The sequence below is a fragment of the Alternaria triticimaculans genome, assembly GCF_023758025.1.
Source record: "Alternaria triticimaculans strain BMP 0046 chromosome Unknown scaffold_8, whole genome shotgun sequence".
Lineage (NCBI taxonomy): Eukaryota > Fungi > Ascomycota > Dothideomycetes > Pleosporales > Pleosporaceae > Alternaria > Alternaria triticimaculans.
Genome location: NW_026055965.1, coordinates 1,435,251 through 1,458,038, shown reverse-complemented (window position 1 = coordinate 1,458,038; position 22,788 = coordinate 1,435,251). Strand labels below are relative to the sequence as shown.

Here is a 22,788-nt window from a genome sequence, read left to right as displayed (position 1 = left end):
CAGTGAGGCGCGAGAGCGCGAGGCATCTTTTTTTGGTAGGGAGCTCGTGCCATGTCGTCTCCACATGTTCCCGGAGCACGTTGCTTTTGATGAACTGGGTTTACGCTAATTTCCGATGAGACCCAAATCCTCAAAAAGAAACCAGTCTCTTGCATGTCTCACGGCAGTATGCATATGCGGAATGATCTGATGTTTGTTTGTTACACAGCTGATTGCAAAACATTTGTCGCGACTGTCTTGTTGAATTCCTAAGGCTTGCATACCTTGCATTCCGTTTAGCAGCTCTGTGTTGGGCCCTCTTGATCTCCTCGACAGTTGCTGGCCGTCTCATCCTAGACGGGATCACATGATGGAGGCGTTCACTGATGCTGCTCCCGGGACTAACCCGACTAAAGCCGCTAGGACCTACAGTGCGAGCCCGACCACCACGCCAGCCTCTGTACCAAATGACAGCGCAGGATCTACAGCCACCATTACCACAACGTTTCCGTCGCCTAAAAAGCACGGCAGTCCCTCGACTCCCGACTCTACTCCATTGCACCGACGCTTTCTGCGAGCAGTCTCGATGCCGCCTGCGACACCGTCGCGTCCGCCCATGGAGAGCCAGAAATCTTTCGAGAAGGCGCGCGACAGCCCAGTCGTAGTTCGCCATACTCCTAAGAGGACACAACCATCGCCGATGAAGCTCGAAGTTGGCCAGGGCGCGTTCTACTTCTCAATTGAACTGCCCCCCAACAAGATCACGCCAAAGAAGAGCGGAACGACAAGCAAGAGCCAGACGCCAAAGGGAGAAGACACGCCCACGAGGACGAGGACGCCTAGCCCGTTGAAGAAGGCGAGCCCGACGAAAGAGAATGCAGTGAGTACACCCACGAGGGCGACGCGCAGCCCACTCAAGCGTGATGAGACGACCAAGCAGAGCCCTGCGAGGCCGGTGTTTGGTACGCCGACGCGGGCGAGGATGCACAAGCAAGATACAGATCCACGAACTCCTGTTCGGACAACGCCCAGCCCGCGAAAGAATCACAGCGCGGTGAAGCAGAGTCCTGCCAAAATAGCTACTGTCACCCCGAAGAGAACGGGCTTGCTCAAGACACCTGGAAGTAATCGACCTGGAAGTCCCATCAAGCGCTCGATTGAACAAGACGACTCACCCGTAGATCCGCTCAAGACATCTGCACGCCTGGCGAGGGAACTCCTATCAGGGCCAGAGGAGACACTTCGAATGCCACCCGAACGTCTTGTGGACCTGAAGGACGAGCACGCTCCAGTAAACTTGGTCGCGACTGCCACAGACTCAGCCCCGCACCACGAAACCACGAGGCAGGCGCCACCAGCGAACAAGTGCCCAGAAAACATCGGACACCTGATGGCAAGCCTCATTAGCAACACTACCAGCACGCGTGACTGGGGAACCGCCTACAACAACGACATGATCTCCCCGATACCGACGCCATTACGCAAGGCCTCTGAGAAGCTCAAGCTGGGAGAGTCGCCTTCTTTCCTGCGGATGTCGGCCAATGGTACGACCGCGATGACCAATGCAGACCCTGCTTCCGATGTCAGCAAGAGCGGGTCTTTGAATCTACATGAACCTGCGTCAGTCGACCCAGGACAGGATAAGAGTAACCAGATTGAGTCATCGTCGTCTGGATCAACCGAGGCAGCTCTTCCCTCGTCCATCACCACAGATCATACTGCGGACGTGTCAAGCGAACCGCGACCTGCACTTCCGTTACGTGCAGCTAGTCTGGGGTCTTTCAACACCCTGAACGCGACTCGTGAGGCACCAGCCCCACCACATCGCCCGCTTCTATTCCCAAAGCGGAGGTTGGAGACCCTTCAGAAAGAGCCATCACAACAAGAACATCAGGTCAGGTGGCAAGATATGGAGACTGCTTCTCCGAAGCCCCTACCTGCAAGCCACCAGAGGCGAGTGGGGACTGATCCAAGTGTACTTTTGAAGATGCAAAAGGACATGGCTAATTTGGAAGCGACAATGCGCCGCTCGGCAGGTGTTGTCGACCCTGCCTTTTGCGGTCCGCTCAATCTGAACGAGCTCCCTGCAATGTCGAACGACTACTTCGTTAGAGGCCAGCACGATATCAGAAGCCCAGGTGTTGTTGGTACACCAAAAACCCTCAGTAGAGCCAACTCCGACAACCCATCGATTGCGACTGTACAAGCGAATGGAGTAAGAGGTACTAGCAACTCACTAGCATCGTTGAGGGTCTCCGGCACGCCAGGTATACCACGATTGAAATCTAGTGCTCCTACCTCAGCACAAGCAACGAGAGACCGTCTTCTTGCAGCTAAGAAGGAAAACACTCAGCGTGCGGGTGCGACTAAGGCTGCGGTTCCCGAAAGATCCCGCCCTCGATCAAAGACCACAGTGTCAGCAACAGGCAAGTCGGCTGCGGTCACTAGCACACCTCGCAAGACCCCAGCCACTCCGGCAAAACCCGTGGCACCTCCAAGCACAACAACACTCAGCTCTCCACACAGCCGCATACCATCAGTGAACGCCGCTAAGCCCAGGATGCGAACACAGTCTGTCCCTCAAGCTGGATCGAAGCCGCTTGCCAGTGCCTCAGGTCATAGCAAGGCCGTCGCAGCTTTGAAAGAGCGTTTACCAAACGTACCAACTGCTCCCATCAACACCAGACCTGTTCCAATCCGCAAAGCTGTGGTCCCCTCCACTACAGCTACTCAAGTTCCTTCGGCGGGTCCGCGACCGTATGAACAAGAGTTCGCTAGCGCGGGAGACATTGCTGACCGACTTGCTAATTGGCACGACGAGGATCGGAAGAAGGCACAGATCAATCGTCCGACGGTCGCAGCCAAGAACACGCCAGCGAAGATACAGGCAGGAGGCCAGGCGGACGAGTCTACTACACCAGACGGCTCACCTGCGAAGGTCCTCACACCCGCCAAGGTCCCTGCATCAACTAGGACTTCCAAAGTCCCCCCTCAGACCAAAGACGTCAAGCTAAGACCTCTCTCGACCAAACCCAGTGCACCATCAACGCCTAGATCTAAGCCCAGTGCACCGACTCCAAAAACGCCAGCGCCGAAGACTCCAGCTCCAGCGCCCCGCAATGCGGCTGTCCACAATAACAACCTCAGACAACCCATTACCGCGGCCAAGACCCCAGTAAACCGCCGCATACCCGTCCTAGACCGCAACGCAACGCGCACACCGAGTAAGGCCATCGTAAGTAGTCTGGATCAAGCGATTGATAGGAAGATTGCAGAGGACGCGAGACGTGGGATGGAGTTTACGCCTGGTGGGAATCGGCTGAGAGATTTGCTGGATGCGAAGTCGATGAATGGGGGTGTTGTGCAGGTTTTGGAGGAAGAGGAGGAGGTGTCAGGAATTGTAGGGTCACTACAGGAGTAGCGGGTATGATCGGTGGGTAGGGGCGCTATGTCGGTCTTCTGTCTTTCTTTTGTCAAGTTCTGGTGTTGTGTATGGCGTTTACTACTAGGGGGTATGGGAGGAAAGGTTCTACGGATGGTGTTTTAACAAGGAAAATAATGTAGACGGGTAGAAAGATAATGTACAACTGCTGTTGGAATTCCACATCGACCACGCCTGTCTAAGTTCTACTTCCTACTTCCTACTTCCTACTTCCTACTTCCTACTACCCTCCCTATAACTCTCCCCAAACACATCGCCTTCCTCATCAGACTCGCCCATCTCTTCATCGCTATCTTCATCACCGCCGTCATCACCAGAGTCCGAGTTTTCGCTCCGTCCCACTGTGTGACTAGACGTCTCACTCTCTTCGTCCTCAACCCCGTCGCTCTCGAAATCCTCCATGCTCTCATCTGAATCTCCTTCGCCCTCACTAGTCTCCTTTCCGTCATCTTCGTCTGCTACTAATGTAGAGCCAGACGACTCGGATCGACCCAACGTGCGACTAGACGCATCACTTCCTTCACCATCTCCACTATCTCCACTATCCTCGACATCCTCACTCATCGCGCCTTCAGCCAAGCTATCCCAGCTACGATTACGCCCAGAGGTTGTTGCGACCCCTTCTTCTGATGCGTTGTGTTGCTCCTCAGCCACTCCTTCACTTAGATCGTTCCGGCGTTTAGTAGCGTGCGTTGCGCCAATGCGAAATGAATCGTCTTGGTTGGATGTATCTACGGTAGGGGTGTAATCGTGGTATTGGCGCAAAGTACCGTTGGAGCGGAAGCTAGTGGCAATGAGAGGGCCGAAGGGGTTGGCGGGTGTGGTGTAGTTTAGTTTCTGGGTTGGGGGGTTGGACATGACGGGTGGTTTTGTTGTGATGGTGGTGTTGGAATGTGTAGGGCAGGCGGTTACTTGCTGGCTAGATCAGAAGGAGTAGAGGATCTTATGTATGCCAGGAGTACTTTGATAAGAGACAGGGTCTTGAATTTGGGCTTGAAAGGTAGGACAGGAGCGTTCGAGGGTCTCATATCGATGTTTTGTTTAATGCAGACTTGACTTGGAGAAAAGACAGGTTTCAGTTCTGAGTATTAGACATTTGGGATAGGGCTACCATCTGTTGCATCTCACTCGATGACGGCAGGACTCCCCAAAGTTCAAGCGCCATCAAAAGAGTGGTAACGGAAATCTAGATCGTGTACAAATATCTCGGGTTATCCTCACCCATCTCAGCAATCTCCTCTTCAGTCTTGCCCTCAATCCTCCAGTCCTCCTTCCCAGACAGCTTCCTGTTGTTCTTCATACGGAAGTAGAAGTGTAGCGCAATGTAGATCGCGATACCGAGGGCTAGCAGCCCGATAGTAGCTCCGTAGCCCGGAATGTATGTTGGCGCGGTGTCGGCGGCGTACAAGAAAGGCGCCGCAACACCTGAGCAGTTACCGATGGTGATCTGCATACCGCTCGCAAAGGCTCGCTTTCCGTATCGGGGATTGTTGACAGCAATCCAGGAAAAGGCGATTCCGGTAGCCACCCATAGGCCGAGCGCGACGATGAAGCAGCCAGCGAAGCTGAGGCCAAGTCCCTATACGCATGTCAGTACAGTCGTTGGAATTGTGGAATGTTGAGGGCCTACCTTGTTTGCGATGAGGAAAATGTACCCGATCATACTAACAGCGAGCCCACCTATACAGTAAAGACCTCTGTTTTGCGACTTGTCGCTGAAGTATGCGCAGATGACGTAGGTAAGGAAGCCGCAGACATAGACGGGTATCGTCAACGCCTGAACCACTTGACGGCTCCATCCACCTCCGAGACCGTTGATGATGGTGGGTAGGAAGACGGAGAAACTGTAGAGCATGCCTAGTCCAACGAATTGTGCAATGGCGTAGGCGTAGACCTTCCAGTCTTTCACACCCTTCATAACATCCTCGCGCGCGAGTTCCTGACCAGATGTTGTTTGGCCGACTTCTTTCATTCGAAGCAGAACAAGGTTCCGGCGGTCTTCCTCGGTCAAAAAGCTGGCCGTCTCGGGGCTGTTGGGTAGGACGAAAGGTACGGCGACAGCGGTGATCACAGTCGGAATGCCGTTAATCAAGATGATCCAACGCCATCCGTTCCAGCCTGCTACACCGTCGAGCTCACCGATTGCGTACGCTACAACACCCTGTGCTTGTTAGAGCCTTTCTTTTGTCTCGTGGAGGCAATACTTACACCTAATCCACCTGCTAGTGCAGATGTACCATAGAAGCACGCTTGTCTCAAGCTAACGTTGCGCCGGTTGTAGAACATACTCAGGTAGAGAATCACGCCCGGGAACAAGCCGGCTTCGAACATGCCCAGCAGGAGACGGCAGACAATGAGTCCAGCGAAGTTATTGACAAAGCAGGAGAACGTGGCTACCATGCCCCACATGAACATGAGGCCTCCGAGATATCGGGCAGGTTTCATTCGCTTCAGAATTAGGTTTGACTAGATGTCTAATTAGCATGTAAGGCTAGGCTCTGATGAACGCCAAGCTTACCGGAGTTTCGAATATCTAATACACGATTAGTGGAAGTCAACAAACACTGGGTAAGAGCGACACTTACAACGTAAGTGACGAACAAGATGGATACCGCGATTTGGAACTGATTGCTATCGGGGTCCATGCCAAGATCCTCCTCCATCTTGTAGAGACGAGCATTGCCGATGTTGACTACGCGAATTTGTCAGTCTAGATCTCAAGATGAGCATACCGTACGCACCTCGATCCATGAAGTTCATCAGGTAGATCCAGCATATCATGGGCACGATCCGGATGTCCAGCTTCCTTAGCAGCTTTGCTTCAGTGACAGGATCAATGTCAATCATCGTGGCGGATTGTTCGATATCTTCGAGTTTGAGAGGCGGGTTTGGCGATGTGTCCGAACCTTTCTCGTCCCTGTACTCAGGTTCCGTGAGCACGGGCCCATCTTTGTTTGCGTTCATGCTGTCAACGAACGAAAACAAAATTGTGTGAGTGCGATCTCAAGTTGGAGGTGTTTCCAGCGGGGAGGTAAGTTGCTGTGATCGTCGTCAACGGACCAAAAAAGTATTGGAACCAGTCTGACCCTTATAACCCGAACACCTGGGGAAGGGTGCCCCGGCCCCATGGGGAAGCGAGATATGCCATGCGCTTGGTATACGGAGACGCGCCGTTGGCATCGATCAGGCAGAATCACCGAAGCGAGTTTGATAATCTCGTCGTCGAAGTGCCGGTAGCCGTTCTTCCGCCCTGGCGTGCTTGGAGGCTCTGGTTGAGGGCGCTTCCAAGCTTCTGATACTGGGGTAATTGGTGGTTAACCAAGACCTTCACCTCCTTGGATTATTAACCTGTTTTGGCAAGGCTGGACGCGGATCGCGTCAACGGGACCAGATCTTCGGTACGGAGGAACGGGTATCTTCTGTTGTGTAGCCTATCATCTTGCGTAACGCAAGGGTATTCGCAATCCCATGTGCCAGATGCTCGTAATAGCAGGTATGCTCAACAACTTTCCCATGTAACGTGCACAGACTCGAATGCCTGTCCGGACCTACAGCTTCTGCACAACTCTGAACAGCCGAACAATAAGACAATCTGCGCTTGAATACGAGAACAATATGCACAGAGTCCGTTAATAGTACACGACCGTGAATCGAGTGGAATGGCCTTGATCACTATCATGTTTGGTGTGTGCATGCTGCGATCCACGGCAGTACTCCTCTTGGTGCTGAGAAATGCCACGGATGCCGCATTTGATTTGACCGGAGGACGCACTGGATCTAGTGAGGAGTACTTAGTCCGAGAGATTGCATAGATATACTGCCTTCCTTTGCTCCGTGGGTGTTGTTGTCATGCTCGATACCAAGTCGCCAAGTCCTTAGCCTGCGTTGACGCGCTTGGCAGTTGTGTCCTATGCAAGGACGTCGAGCTTCTCCACACATCCAATGTTGCTACTGTATGAGGTAAGTGGGTATGACAAAAGATGATTCTTGGTGGTGAATGAAAGCATAATGACATGTCAGTAAGTCCAAGATGTTTCAACAGAGAACGTCGCAATGTGAGGCTCTTCGACAACTTTTCGTTCTTCTTGCCCAGCCGGATAGATCGGTATGAGATGCATCGCGGCTGCGTCTCTACAAATTGATTCGAGCGGGAAGGCTGAAACATTGCAGCAGTGCTGCGCCTCGGGCGGAATGCTAGATGCTTGTGCGACGGGCTTCTGCATTCAAGAGGAAGTACGCCTGTTGTGCAGAGCGGGCAAAGGGATGTGATAGACGGCCAAGCACCGAGCCGTTGCCCAGCATGAGGAGGATCAGTAGAGATATGGCGCCGCTGACGATGATGATGAGAGATGATGGATGAACGAAGGCGGAACCGCTGGTGGATGATGGGACGAGGCAGGGGCAGCGCGTCTTGGAGGGCGCGTCGCTTAGTCATCACGCCCTAAAACTCACGGCGCGAAGACACACCACGACTTGGAGATGCAGTGCTAAGCTCTCAAGACTTGCACATGAGATCCAAGGCACCATTCGACCGATTTAACCCCACGTGGTCATCCCTGCTCGCCATGTGTTCATTGCAAGAAATCCGTTTGAAAGGCCGCGGTGAAGTATTGGCATGTAAGAGGGGAGGGTTCATGTGCTATCCTCTAATGCTTTCATACAGCCACTAGTGCCCTGATGATTTCCTCCGTTACTCGGACACCTGTACAGATCTCTTCTTCGGTCTCCAGGTTCGGCACATAGAAGAACACAACGTCTCGTCTACCAATCCGTTTCTGCATCTCGAGTAGACTCGTGTAGTAGCTAAAACCACACACATACGAGCCCACATCATTGCTGAGCCTTACGTCGACAGCTGGTCTTGATTTCTCCTTTCCTTTCGTCTTCGGAAGGCCGATGGAGGAACAAGCTTCCATCCATATCTCAGCTGCCGCATCAATATCAACCGTCGTCGCCAGAGATCGTGACGCTTTTGCAAAGGTCTTTTTGAATCTACTCTTGTAAAGACCCGTCTCTCGATATCTGGGATGTTTTGATATCCATCTCTTAGGGCACTACGTTGGATTTTGGGTGCGTGGACTATTTGACTACGCTGGGAGCGACGCGTATGGAGCGCATTTGAATATCGTGAGATGGCTTTACGCGTCACGAGAGTTAGCAGGCGCATGCAGTATTTCTGTACGCGTAAAGCTTTGAAGGGGTAGGGTGCTGATGCTATTTCGCGAAGTTGGTGTTGGAAGCGTGAAGCGGTGGCGCAGCCGGGATGACATGGGTTCCCCACGTCAGACATGCAAGGTCCGGTAGCGGTGCACTTTGATTTCGAAGAACGCAACCCTCGCAAAAAGTATACTCTTGGTTTGACTCATACCCACAACCTCCCAGACATAATGCGCTGAGTTCGATACTCGCCCCCATCAATTGTAATTCCTTGCAGCCTCACTTCTCGCGTTCAGCAGCTGGCGGCTCTTTGTGCAAGTCTGACTCGCACCGCCCACCATGGCGAGCAACGGCGTCAATGTCGCGCAGGGTGAGCCGACCAAGGTCACCATCCTGGGCAAAGACTCGATAGTCGTCGACTACGGCATCTGGCAGAACTACATCGCCCAGGACCTGCTTACCAACATTCCCTCGTCGACGTACGTCCTCATCACCGACACCAACATCGGCCCTCTCTACACGCCCACGTTCGAGCGCGCCTTCGCGTCCGTCGCATCTTCGCTTCCGTCCTCCCCACGCCTCCTCACCTACCAAATCGCGCCCGGCGAGACGTCCAAATCGCGGAATACCAAGGCAGCCGTAGAAGACTGGCTGCTGTCGCAAGGATGTGTGCGCGACACCGTCATAATAGCACTGGGCGGAGGCGTCATCGGGGACATGATAGGCTATGTCGCGGCGACATACATGCGTGGCATCAAGTTCGTCAATGTGCCTACCACATTGCTGGCCATGGTCGACTCGAGCATAGGCGGCAAGACGGCCATTGACGTGCCCGCGGGCAAGAACTTGGTCGGCGCCTTCTGGCAGCCCGAGAGGATATACATTGATCTGCAGTTCCTCGAGTCGCTGCCAAAGAGAGAGGTCGTCAACGGCATGGCGGAGGTGGTCAAGACGGCGGCAATTTGGAACGAAGAGGAGTTCACAACACTCGAGGGCAACGCAGACGCTATCCTGGCTGCGATTGACCAAAAGCCCGTCAACGGCCGCAAGAACTTCGACAAGATCGCCAGCATACTGAAGCGCATAGTGCTGGGCTCAGTACGCGTCAAGGCCGAAGTCGTCTCGGCAGACGAGCGCGAAGGCGGCCTGCGCAATCTGCTCAACTTCGGACACTCGATCGGGCACGCTTACGAAGCCATCCTCACACCCCAGATCCTCCACGGAGAGTGCGTCGCGATAGGAATGGTCAAGGAGGCCGAATTGGCCAGATATCTGGGTGTACTGGATCCCTCCGCAGTCGCGCGCTTGACAAAGTGCATCGCGAGTTACGGACTGCCCACATCGCTAGCGGACAAGACGGTGCGGAAGAGGTCGGCCAACAAGCATTGCCCTGTAGACGAGCTTATCAAGATCATGGCTGTGGACAAGAAGAATGCAGGCAAGACAAAGAAGATCGTGCTTTTGTCAGGCATTGGCCGGACGTACGAAAAGAAGGCTAGCTCCGTCGAAGATCGCGACATCAGAATCGCCCTGTCACCGAGCATATCTGTGCATCCTGGTATCCCCTCCGACCTGAACGTGACCTGCAGACCCCCAGGATCCAAGAGTATCTCCAACCGAGTCCTCGTACTTGCTGCGCTTGGAACTGGCTCGTGTCGCATCACCAACTTGCTACACTCTGACGACACGCAAGTCATGCTAGACGCGCTGGCAAAGATGCAGGGTGCTAGTTTCGCGTGGGAGAATGACGGCAAGGAGCTAGTCGTCACCGGTAATGGCGGAAACCTCAAAGCGTCGAGCAACGAACTCTACCTCGGAAACGCTGGTACTGCCGCGCGTTTCCTGACTTCCGTGACTGCACTGTGCCAGCCCGTCGAGGGCGTGACATCCACAGTAGTCACCGGCAATGCGCGTATGAAGGAGCGACCCATCGGCCCGCTGGTCAAATCACTCCGCACCATGGGCGTCGAGATTGACTACCAAGAGAATGAAGGCAGCTTACCGCTGCGAATCTCTGCATGCGGTGGCTTTGGTCCGGATTCTTTCACGGGCGAGATTGAGCTTACTGCCAACGTATCGTCGCAGTACGTATCTTCCATTCTCTTGAGCGCGCCATACTCCAAGAAGCCTGTAACGCTGCGGCTGGTCGGTGGCAAAGTCATCTCCCAACCATACATCGATATGACCATCGCCATGATGGCTTCCTTTGGCGTGCAAGTTGAGAGATCCCAAGATGATCCCAACACCTACCACATCCCCAACAAGCCCTACACGAACCCCTCCGAATATGAGGTGGAAAGCGATGCTAGCTCTGCTACCTACCCTCTCGCGATCGCGGCTATAACAGGTACAACATGCACAGTGCCCAACATCGGATCAGGCTCCCTGCAAGGTGATGCGCGATTCGCTGTTGAGGTTCTGAAACCTATGGGCTGCAAGGTTGAACAGTCCGAGACCTCTACAACGGTCACAGGCCCTCCTCGCGGCGAATTGAAAGCCGTCAACGAGATCGACATGGAGCCCATGACCGACGCTTTCCTCACAGCATCCGTACTGGCCGCAGTAGCATCATCGAATGGTAGCACAACCACTACTCGTATCTATGGTATCGCAAACCAGCGTGTCAAGGAATGCAACCGCATCCAAGCCATGGAAGATGAGCTTGCCAAGTTCGGTGTCACCTGTAGACAATTTGACGATGGTATTGAAGTTGACGGAAAAGCTTACGAGCTCGAAGCTCCCAAGGTCGGTATCCACTGCTACGATGACCATCGTGTCGCCATGAGCTTTGCTGTGCTTTCGTTAGTTGCTCCAGCGCCAGTCCTCATTCTTGAGAAGGAATGTACTGGAAAGACATGGCCTGGATACTGGGACTCCCTGAGCCAGATCTTCAAGACGAAGCTTTCAGGTGTAGAGCTACCGCCACGGCCGAATGCACACAAGGCAGCGTCGAAGACTGAACAAAAGTCGATCTTCATCATCGGAATGCGCGGCGCCGGCAAGACAACCGCTGGTGGCTGGGCAGCGCGTGCGCTCGGACGTCCCTTCATCGATCTGGATACTGCACTCGAGGATCATGTGGGTATGACAATACCTGAGCTTATCAAGACACAAGGATGGGAGGGCTTCCGGAACGAGGAGCTGAAGCTTCTGGCCCAGACTGTCAAGGAGAAGCCTAATGGGCACGTCTTCGCCTGTGGTGGTGGGATTGTCGAGACACCTGAAGCTCGCAAGATTCTCGTCGACTATCAGAAGAGTGGCGGTATAGTATTACTTGTCACCCGCGATATCAACAAGGTAGTCGCCTTCTTACAGATCGATAAGACACGGCCAGCGTACGTAGACGACATTATGGGTGTATGGCTGCGGAGGAAGGACTGGTACACAGAGTGCAGTAACTACCGCTTCCACAGTCAGGTTCCGGGATCTGGTGGGCTCGCTCAGACGCAAGGAGAGATTGCCCGCTTCTTGAATACCATCACTGGCAAGGCCACTACGTTGAAGGGTCTCAAGAAGAGGAAGCACTCGTTCTTCGTCTGCTTATCTGCACCCCGACTTGAGCCTTGCATCAAGACTCTACCAGAGATAGTAGTCGGATCAGATGCTGTTGAGCTCAGAGTCGACTTGTTGGAAGACCCGAACGGGCAAGAAGGTCTGCCAACACCAGAGTTCGTGATCGAGCAACTGACAATACTGCGCACCGTAACATCGATACCCATCATATTCACTTTGCGAACAAAAGCACAAGGCGGAAGATTCCCAGACCAGGCATACGATGAGGCCCTTGTGCTTTATCGGACAGCATTACGACTTGGTTGTGACTTTGTAGATCTGGAGATGACCATGCCAGAAGACATCCTGCGCGAGGTCTCCGACACTCGCGGATACTCCGAGATCATCGCTAGCCATCACGATCCCAAGGGCGAGCTCAACTGGAGGAACGGCTCGTGGATGCAGTACTACAACCGCGCGTTGCAGTACGGTACTGTCATTAAACTTGTGGGTGTCGCCAAGTCGCTCGAAGACAACTATGCGCTTGCAGAGTTCAAGAGCTGGGCGAATACGGCGCATCCCGTCCCCCTGATCGCCATTAACATGGGCGAGCATGGCAAGCTTAGCAGGATACTTAATGGCTTCATGACACCCGTCTCGCACCCACTCCTGCCCTCTGCTACCGCACCAGGTCAACTATCTGCAGGAGATATTCGGCGGGGCTTGTCGTTGATGGGCGAGATTTCGACGAAGAAGTTCTTCATCTTCGGCTCACCAGTGGCACAAAGCCCTAGCCCGCGTCTCCACAACAAGCTGTTCGGTGAGACTGGGCTCCCGCACATCTACGGCCGCCACGAGACTATGGATGTAAGCTCCGTCAAGGACATCATCCGTTCGCCAGACTTCGGTGGAGCCAGTGTGACAATCCCGCTCAAGCAGGACATAGTACCTCTCCTTGACGGTTTAGGCCCAGAAGTTGACGTAATCGGTGCGCTCAACACTATCGTTCCTGAGAGCTCCGTCGACGAAACCAGTGGTGAAGAGGTCGTCCGTCTAATCGGTCGCAACACCGACTATTTAGGCATGATACTCATCCTCCGCAACGCCGGCGCTCAAGGCAGCGGCTCTGCCCTGGTCATCGGCGGCGGCGGTACCAGTCGCGCTGCCATCTACGCACTCAAAGAAATGGGCTACGGGCCAATCTACCTCCTCGGCCGCAACCCCTCGAAAATGGAGACCCTCAAGAACGCCTTCTCATCAGAATACAACCTACACGTCATCGGCTCCCCAGAAGAAGTCCAATCTATGGAAAGCACGCCACAGGTCGCTATCGGAACCATCCCTGCTGACCAACCCATCGACGTCGCCATCCGCGAAACGCTTTGCACTTTGTTCGAGAAAGGCAAGGCGAGCGTCAAGGACGTGGAGCCAGGTCCAGAAAGAATACTGTTGGAGATGGCTTACAAGCCCCCCGTGACAGCGTTGATCCAGCTCGCGATGGACAACGGGTGGAAGACGGTCAATGGTCTGGAGGTTTTGGTCGGACAGGGTGTGCACCAGTTTGAGTACTGGACTGGTGTCAAGCCGCTGTATGCGGTCGCTAGGGTGAGTTTTGCTGTGTGAATCGTGATTAGGATGGAGCTAACGTTGCGCAGGATGCTGTGATCAACCAAACGGACTAAACGGGGAAGAGGATTCTATAGGTGGGGGACCTGGGTCTTATGAACTTAGTGTAGATCAAAAGCACAATACATCACGACGTGATCTTCGTTTTGCAATTTCCAAATGATGTTGATGTAAATGCAATAGTCCAGCTCAAGTGGAAGTCGTTACGCCGAACTTACGCGTTGAGCTGGCGATAATGATGTGATGCCGCACTGACGCACGGATATCTTCACGTGTCGCTCTAGTCCTCGATCGTGCTAGCGTCTGACATCATCCCGTGGTCTCGTTGGCTGAACAGCACCGGGGCTGTCTCTGCTTTCTGCCAGCGCGGACATACAGAATTACATGTCTACGAACAACGCCCGTCGTGTTATTGAATTTCAACTCATCCCGAACCCTTGAATGCCAAGTATATCCTTCGCAGGAGCCAAGAAACGCAAGACGCGTCATTCCGGTTACACCTTCACAAAAGCACGTCAAGAACCTGGAATTACCATGCTTGGGCCAGCAGAGAGCGGACTCTTGCGTCTTGTCGATGAACTCCTCCTCAACATCATCGATCACGTCGAAGGCCAGGATGCACTTTGCAGCCTCGCCGCGACGTGTACGCGGTTTCAAGGCCTCGTTGAACCCTACATCTGGCGCAAACTAGTAGTCTTGTCAGGAGGACACGCGCAAAAGATTGCGACGGCACTGGACAGCCGGGATAACCGGACAGACTATATCCAAGACCTGGCTATTCGCTACAAGGATGAATATCGCGAAGGTATTGAGGATCTGAACCATTATCTGAGTTTGATGGGTAGGCTGCGTCATCTGCATGTCGAGAGCCCTTGCCCGAACAACTTGGAATGGCAAAACGGCATCTACTTTGATGGATACTCACGGATTGATTACAACAACTTGCTTGCAGCAGCAGTGTATCCACGCGCGGGCATACCGATGACGTTGCCGATGCTGCAGTCGTGTAAGTCAAATGTTTCATGATAATGAGCCTGACTAACGAAACGCAGTAACGCTCCACGCGCATGGTTCGGGAGACAACAAGTTCAAGTTAGGTCGCGCTGTCGCGATGTTCAGACATCCAACTCTGCGAAATATCACGTTGTCGTGTTTGAACTTTGACGGAGATCTCCAAGTCTCCGAATCAGAGAAGAAGACAACATCCCTCCAGTCTCTGACGCTTATCGAGTGCAACGTCAATGTTCCGTTCCTAGACAATGTCCTCAGCCTACCCAAAGCTCTCAAGGAGTTATCAATCGGAGAGCGATTGCACGTGTTCCAGGAATGCCAACCGTCCATGGATCCTGGACAACGCACATCCTCATCTCGATTCCTAGTCGCACTGCAGAAACAAGCACATTCATTGCAACGCTTAACACATTGCGGTGGTCACGTTGGCTATCTAACCTCGCGCGACACCGACCCCGAAGGCGCCGAAAAGCTACGCTCTCTCGTCGAGCTAGAGTACCTCGAGCTGGGTTTTGAATCGCACCTTTACTACTACCTACGACAAAGCGGCTTCCCGCCATCCCTCAAGTCGTTAAAGATGCTCGACTCCGCCATCTCCATCAACTCAGGCCACGACCTCCGCTCGCTCTCCGACATCGCCTTCCGCTCCCTCACCTCACTCGTAGACGTCTGTCTACCAAGAACACTAGCAGACGACTTCATACTCCACCTGAAGTTCTCCGACCACTCTTTCTTCCGCCTCTTCGAGATAGTCGACGCAACAGAACAAGCGCACCTCCTCAGCGCCCTCTTCTTCGACCGCGCGGCTACCTACAAGATCGCCACCATGCTGAAGTCATACAGCACGAACGCTCACTTCATTGTTTCACGAGAAATGTTTCCGTCGGGGAAGTCTTTCATTCCGCCGTATATGGAAGGCGAGGAGCTGCCTGTCGAGGAATTGATGTATACCAGCGACGACTTCTGGCGCTTCAACGGCATCAACTACCGCATTATGGATGATGAGAATTGGAGGGATGAGCTTAAGAAAGGGAAGAAGCTGGTCGTTTGTAAGAGGTGTCGGAGTAGGGGGTTGGGCGTGGATGAGTGTCGTAGTTTGGGTGATGGGTCTGCTTGCATTCCTTGTAAGGGTACTGGGCTGGGGGTGTGCGAGTGGGAAAGAGATGAGAGTGGGGAGTTGGTTAGTGCTGGAGATGCTAAGGCGGAGTAAGTGAAGAATGTCTGGCTTGTTGGCTTTGTCAAGATCTGAATTATCACAGGCGCTGCTTGGTGATGTAGTGGTTAGCGGTGCCCAATCAACGTTGGGTGGTCAGCAAGGTCTAGTGTGGCATGCTATTGCCGAAGTTTTGGCCTGAGAAACATCCTGTGTATTTCAACCAATCTGACCTCTACATGGCCTGTTTTTGCGCCTTTCCACTGATTCAAGAGGGGATTCGAGTATTATCCGTCGCGTTGGTTTTGAGCGAGTTGTGAGTGGCTCCCCGGCTACATCTCGGCATTTGAGTCACCGCAGTACCACGATAAACTGGATGGAGCTAGAGTTAATGTGGCTTCGCGCGCACAATAATTGTGTGAGCTAGTAGCGAGGAAGTATATATGACGGCTCCTCGTTCTCTCACTTCTGTAGTCCTACATCACAACGTCTTGGTATCACTTCACTTGGTATATTGAGAAACAAGTCGCAAGACTCAACGTGAAGGAAAGACTCAAAGTACTAGGGTCAAGACTCAGGGTATCTACCGCAAGAATTGCTGTGCCGAACACAAGGCTCAAATTACTACGCACAAGACTGGAAGTACTTTACCAACGAGGTCGTGAACATTCGTAATCTCCGCACAAGACTCAAAGTATTGAGTGCTTGGTCAGAAGTGTCAAGCCGAAGACTGAGAGTATCAAACGCGAGGCTAAGAGTTTCGACGCCGCTATACACAACATGGATATGATCTCCTACACCAATGCAAGCTCTGCAGCTACCCTGCAAAGCGGCTTACGGGCCCCCGCAATGAACGCTGAATCCCAGACGCCATCGCACACCTCTTCAAACTCCGGTCCGTTGCCGGGCTATACATGCCTATTCTCGCAACTATCAGGGGAGCTGCGAAACCGCATATACGATTGTATCGTAGAAGATGTTGGTTCGTCTGCCATGCGCGTACACTACAATCCTGATCCAGCAATGCCATTCCAGGAGCGATATCCAAAGCACAAGCACATGGGCCTGACACAAGTTGACCGCAGAACGCGTAAAGAGTTCGCGCCCTTGCATATAAACGGTCATTACTTCCACTTCTCCCAACTAGCTCACTTCTACCGTTCAGGTCTCGCTGGCAAGAACGATGCATATCCCGCCTTAGTCCGCCTCCTATCCATGATCAAAAAAGGACGTCTTAGACGACCAGCGGTGGCAGGGCTTGATTCGCCAAACCCAGGTCTCGACGTAACACTCTTATTCCGACTAGACCCGTATAATTGCGATGTAACAGGCCGCTGGTTCCTCGACACAGAATACAAGGCCCACAGAAATGGCCTTGTGACGGGCGTCTTATGCCGCATGCTTGCGTGTCTACCTTCATGGCACCATCTATTAGAGCCAGGAGCCATCACCAAGATCAGCATCTCGAAGTCCAGCTACCGGACTGGCAAACCGTTTATTCTTGTTACGTTGGAGCTCGACTCTGAAATCGAGATCTCGCGCGCTGCCGTTGTGCATGCGCATGTTGAGCGGGCGCTGGTTGCAGAGATGGATTCCTCGATGCCCGATAGCGGACCGGCGGCGTCGCACAATTTTTTGAGGGTGAAATGTGTTTGGAGAGGCGAGAGGTGTAGGGAAAGACGCCGGATGACGAGTGGCAGGGTGATTCTGGAGACCGTTCCCCGGAATGGATGATTACAGTGAATGTGGATACACGTCATCGGGGAAGAAACGAAGCTTTGAACGCTGCCTAATCAGTCTTCTCAGTTGGTCTGTGTTGCGCCCCAGGTACCTTTTAATCACCCCCTCAGGCCTGTTTTTTCTACATACACTGTTTCTGTCAACCACTTACGACGTGAACTCAACTGGCACAACCCAACATGGATGTCGATACAACGATGACCGATGCCTCTGATGTGGATGTGGTGTCGCGGCTTCTGGAGCTGCCCGGTGGTAAGCCAACCGTCATGTTTGCTCCGAGATCCATGTGTACTAACCCATTGCGAAGAATTGCGCAACCATATATACAGCATCATTGTCGCCGGAGAAGCAGCTCATGGAGTCAAGCTGCACCGCAAGCGCCGCGGCCGCTCCCAACACTCGAAACATTCTCTGAGAGACCGTCACCCTAGTCGCCAATTCCTCGGCCTTGCTCAGACAAACCGACTATTCCGCTCCGAGTTCTGGCCGCTTTACACGAAAGCCCACCGGCCTATCATTAACATCGAGGAGCTTGCCGAGTACCTTGAGGTCGTTCCGCACTCTGACGAATATATCAATAGCTCTATTATCACGACTTTGAGAGGCGTGCGCCGCCTCAAGACCCCCGACGCCGTTGACGCTCCTGGTATCGACATTCGGCCTCTTTTCCGCATGAAGTGGAAATCGTTCCCATTCATCGTTACCAAACGGTCCACGTATCGGTATTGCGAGGAGCACGAGATATTTCATTGGCTTGTAAACATAAGCTGCCGTAGGAGCCGGACCTATAACAAAGTGCTCAGGGATAATGGAGTCGTTGCGATTTATTTGCATAGACGCCATAACGCCGTTGGCGTGTCTCTTGCGGTGGAAGACGTTATCACAGTACGCCTGGGCGACCTCGTGAACATGAGACTTAGCGGAGACAGAGTTAGCATCTTCCAGAGTTTCGTTGATGCTACGAGAAAACTCCTAATGTTCGGTTCCTGGAGTCACGTTGTGATAGAATGTACTAGCGGTATGCAGAAGATGGTAGCGAGGAAGGGACAGACTATTCTTGTCGAGCAACTGGAAGATATCTCGGATGATGTGTGAGCAAACGCGTTACGCAGAGAGCGATTGCGATATCTGGAGGAGAAAGGGATGTGATAAGTTAGGAAGTTCATGGAGGTTGGAAGTCTCCGATGCGGTGAAGGCCGACTTCTGGTAGGCGAATGGTTGGTGGACATGTATGAAAATGATGTTGTTTGTCCACTTCAGGTGCGATTCTTACCGCTATGCCACTTGCACTGTCTACAGGGCCAGATCCGTGACAACAGTAGTGACAAATAAGCTAGACATGATCGGTCAGGACTCTAGATCGAAAATGAAGAATAAAGTGGGGACAATAGTCATGAGGATGAAGGGTACATTGACGGAGACCCCGTCGTCTAGTATGCTCACCATGATACCAGCAATGATCGATCACTGCCGCGTCCTGCGTATGTCTCCCTACTAAAGTCGATCGCAACTAACAGGCGATCTCTCAGCATGGGCTTCCCGAGAAGACACATGTCGGCGTCAGTGATGCTTCATCACCGGGATGTATGGTACCGCAACCCAAACCGTGCTCGTCGGAAGGTGACGCGCGAGCACCTTTTGCGCCATACGCGATAGATGTCCAAGACGAATGTATCGGAAGGAAGCAGCCGGCTTCTGGTAAGGTCTCGTGATGATGACGGGAAGAGCTTTGACGAGAAGTTTATAGAATGGGTAAAGAAGGGCGTGTTCGGTGAAGTGTACACCGATTAGTACTATACCGTAAGAAACCGCGATCGACTGTTTCTCGATCATGCACTAAGGTCTTCTAGAAGGGATTGGCAGGTACGGAAGGCGGTGGAAGGGCGTTCGAGTACGAAAGCTTCGATGCTGGGGCAGCGTACCCTCCGTGTGTGCGCTTTGAAGATGAAGAAAGAAAATCGTCGTGCGCTGCTTTGAGTAGTCGGTGATGCTCGTCATGCGTTCCTGTAGTATCGTCAACGTGCGCCGCATCGCAATTTCTCGACCACAAAGTCTGTGCGATCTGTGAATCATCTCTTGGCTGTTCCTCGCATTCGGTGGTGCTGCGGTCCGACTGGGGGTTGAATCGCGATATTAACGTGAAGGAACTTTCCGAGCGAATCCATTAAAGTATCTGGGGACCGAGGGATGTCCTCTACGATAAGCGTTGTCGAAACCCCATTTGACAGCAGGGTACAGAATGCGAGACCCCGAATATTTGTTCTTTCAAGAGAACAGGCGAAGTGGCGTTTAGGAGCTAAGGAGACGTGAGTTGAACGGTGCGCGTTGGACTAGTGGCGACTTCCCGAGTTCCCGCGTGCAGTTCACTCCTCCTTCCCTGTGCCATCACTCGCCCAGGGCCAGCGGCAAATGCAAACATGAACCCAACATCACCATGCCCTTAATGCGCATTAACGCTCATTTACCGCCTTTGAAAACAGTAGTCGTCCAATCTTACATCAGGCGCGAGTTTGTGTTGCTGGTAACAGCTGCGACCGTCAGCCTCGAGTACTTGCAAGCATCACAGGCACAGCCTCAGCCAGCTGGCTCTTGGCTTGCACTGCTGGGCATGATATCACGACCACAATACTATACACAATGCAACTACCGTGATTGCGCACCCAGGATGGTACGCCACGAGACGTCTAGAGCGTCGGTCGCACTGGTGCTCAGTGTGTCAACCGCGCGGAACCCCGCAAAAGCAACCACCAGGTGTCTGATTTGGGTTGTTCAACTTGTAATTCGATGGGTTCAGTGTGGTAGCGAAGGCAGCTGTACCACGAGTGCGAATCCCGTGATGCCACGGTTAAAAGCAACCACTAGCCGCACCTGAAGCTATCCTTCACACGCGCCACGCACGACCTTGGAATTGGCCCGACACGACGCCAGGCCCAAGCATCGGCGACCCCACGCGGGACCTCCATCAGGCTCAAGAGGCGCGGCAGATGGTTGCGATAAGCCCTGGATCGAGCTGATGGCTGCAAATGGAAGACTGCCGTGTGCATCAGCTGCAAGCTATACAGGTTAGCTTCTCACCTTGCCTTTCCATGTCGACACTGTCAGCTTTCTTTTCCTCGCTCCTCCTTGTTTTTTTGGTCGGTGTGTATCTACACCCCTCCTCCCTGACCAGTTCTACCCTCGGAATATTTACATCACCTCGCCTGCGTGCTCTGGATGCGCCTCGATTATCGTGTTGCTCTACAACATGATCCTTCGTCGATCTCGTCTTCTAAACCTCAAGCGGCCTAACGGATAGCGACTCTGGCGTCAGCGGCGCAGACCGCCTTGCAACTCGACAATGCCATTACCGTTCAACCAGGAATCATGGATCTGGTATACATGCGCTGTATGCATGATTGGGGCAAGACTGTGAGTGCATTTTCTGTGCATTATCCCATTACATCAGTCTACATTCATGATCTGGTTTCGCATTCGAGAATGAGGCTTAGCATGCGATGCAATGCGCTGGCGGGCGGCTTTGGGTTACTGAGCGCATCGGTGCTCTGCTCTCATGCTTGTTTGCATCCACTGCCCGCGATCCACCAATAACTACCTGCTCATTGTAGCATATGCATCCATTTACTGACCAGATTCGTCATGCAGGATTTCGCGAAAAATGCTCTTTCGATCCGTCAAAGGCTTACAGATCGATGACTGGACCATGGGCCTCTTCGTCACCGCCGCCTATACTGTTATGATTGTGCTCGCGAATCGGTGGCTGAAAGTCCAATCGAACCTGGAACCGGAGAATTTCGACTTCAGCGCACTGACTATGGAAGAACTATCGAGACGACGATTCGGGAGCAAGCTCGTGGTCGTTGTAGAGCAGATGCATATCGCTGTGATCTGGGCCTGCAAAGCATGTCTTTTGGTCATGTACCATCGCATAACACGGACGGCGCTTCAGAAAGAGAACATCGCCATCAAACTGCTCGCCGTGTATACCGCAGTTGGATTCGTCGTGATAGAGGTCCTCTACTTCTCAGCCTGGTGTCGACCCTTTTCTGCATACTACGCAGTGCCGACCACGTCCTTCCAGTGCAACGCCCTGGTACACCACCGCATCACCAAAGCTGTATTCAACATATCCTCGGATTTGATCATGCTATGTATTGCATTGCAGATGCTCATCCGATCCTTGCTACCCATGAAGAGAAAGCTTATACTCTGTGGCATCTTCTCTCTCGGTATCTTTGTCGTGGCTGCGAGCATCATGAACAGCTACTACTCCTTCAGCAATCCTTACAAATCCACGTGGATCTACTGGTACGTCCGAGAATCTTCGACAGCCATCCTTGTTGCCAATCTGCCGTTCACATGGACAATACTGAGGGAACTGTTCGACATGGGTAACTTCGATGACACGAACCCTCCCCCATGGACCTATCACTCTGCTCGTACGGCTGGAGGTCGCAAAACGGCACAACTTCTTCACCATCAGTCCGCGACAACAGCCGCACGTACAGGAGTCAGACGATCCCCGAACAACAGTAATGGCAGCAAGATGACGCAGAGTATGACCATGGTTGCTTCAAATATTACAAAAGACCAAACCAAATCGCCTGCTATCAGCGACAGGTCTGATTTTGCAAAGGAGGATCTACTTCAAGAAGCCATCCAGTCCCATGACTTCGCGCCCGCAGTACTACGTACCAGTAAAGATGGTATTGTCGACATCGACCTGGAAACAGGGCTTGTTGAGGAAGTCAATGCGCGACCAGTCTCTCCAGATCACGCGCAGCAACGCAACAAGCTCGTCTCGGCCCCGCCTACGATTACCCAAGATGGTACTGGGGGCTTCTACGTCAACGACCACCCTATCTCACCACCTTCGCGTGCGCATCTCGTCCTTTCGATGAGTGGAACGCGGGATAGCAGTCTATCAAGCGCGCACAGGAGACCTTACAGTCCGACATCGAGCCTTGTCAGCGGTGCTACAGGGAGTCGACGAGGGAGTGCATCGACCCAGGGTGGAGTGGCTGGGCACACCGCGGGGGGAGGCAGGAGTGCGAGAGATCGAAGAGCGAGAACCAAGTTGAATGAGTAGAGTACATTATGGATGAAACGACGACTAGCATATACCCCTTGTAGACGAACCGCTTTATGGCACTTAGACTAAAACCTCTAATGTAATATAATACCGCACGCT

At 53.0% G+C, this 22,788-nt stretch overlaps 6 protein-coding genes across 6 annotated transcripts; 4 read left to right on the top strand and 2 right to left on the bottom strand.

Moving 5' to 3' along the window:
- Nucleotides 1-595: 595 nt before the first annotated feature.
- J4E78_006401 (uncharacterized protein) lies at nucleotides 596-3,400 on the top strand (the record flags this gene model as incomplete). The annotated part of the gene is made up of 1 exon (XM_049367013.1): nucleotides 596-3,400. One exon carries the CDS (start codon nucleotides 596-598, stop codon nucleotides 3,398-3,400), a length of 2,805 nt encoding a protein of 934 aa, XP_049221719.1.
- Nucleotides 3,401-3,634: 234 nt separating this feature from the next.
- J4E78_006400 (uncharacterized protein) lies at nucleotides 3,635-4,279 on the bottom strand (the record flags this gene model as incomplete). Its single annotated transcript, XM_049367012.1, has 1 exon — nucleotides 3,635-4,279. The coding sequence occupies one exon, from the start codon at nucleotides 4,277-4,279 to the stop codon at nucleotides 3,635-3,637; it is 645 nt and encodes a 214-aa protein (XP_049221718.1).
- Nucleotides 4,280-4,607: 328 nt separating this feature from the next.
- On the bottom strand, nucleotides 4,608-6,385 carry J4E78_006399 (uncharacterized protein; the record flags this gene model as incomplete). Its single annotated transcript, XM_049367011.1, has 5 exons — nucleotides 4,608-5,000; nucleotides 5,052-5,582; nucleotides 5,630-5,887; nucleotides 6,007-6,113; nucleotides 6,163-6,385. 5 exons carry the CDS (start codon nucleotides 6,383-6,385, stop codon nucleotides 4,608-4,610), a joined length of 1,512 nt encoding a protein of 503 aa, XP_049221717.1.
- A 2,532-nt stretch (nucleotides 6,386-8,917) lies between these two features.
- On the top strand, nucleotides 8,918-13,752 carry J4E78_006398 (uncharacterized protein; the record flags this gene model as incomplete). The annotated part of the gene is made up of 2 exons (XM_049367010.1): nucleotides 8,918-13,675; nucleotides 13,726-13,752. 2 exons carry the CDS (start codon nucleotides 8,918-8,920, stop codon nucleotides 13,750-13,752), a joined length of 4,785 nt encoding a protein of 1,594 aa, XP_049221716.1.
- Nucleotides 13,753-14,137: 385 nt separating this feature from the next.
- Nucleotides 14,138-15,917, top strand: J4E78_006397 (uncharacterized protein; the record flags this gene model as incomplete). Its single annotated transcript, XM_049367009.1, has 2 exons — nucleotides 14,138-14,702; nucleotides 14,749-15,917. 2 exons carry the CDS (start codon nucleotides 14,138-14,140, stop codon nucleotides 15,915-15,917), a joined length of 1,734 nt encoding a protein of 577 aa, XP_049221715.1.
- A 5,020-nt stretch (nucleotides 15,918-20,937) lies between these two features.
- On the top strand, nucleotides 20,938-22,686 carry J4E78_006396 (uncharacterized protein; the record flags this gene model as incomplete). The annotated part of the gene is made up of 2 exons (XM_049367008.1): nucleotides 20,938-21,008; nucleotides 21,243-22,686. The coding sequence occupies 2 exons, from the start codon at nucleotides 20,938-20,940 to the stop codon at nucleotides 22,684-22,686; spliced, it is 1,515 nt and encodes a 504-aa protein (XP_049221714.1).
- Nucleotides 22,687-22,788: the final 102 nt, after the last annotated feature.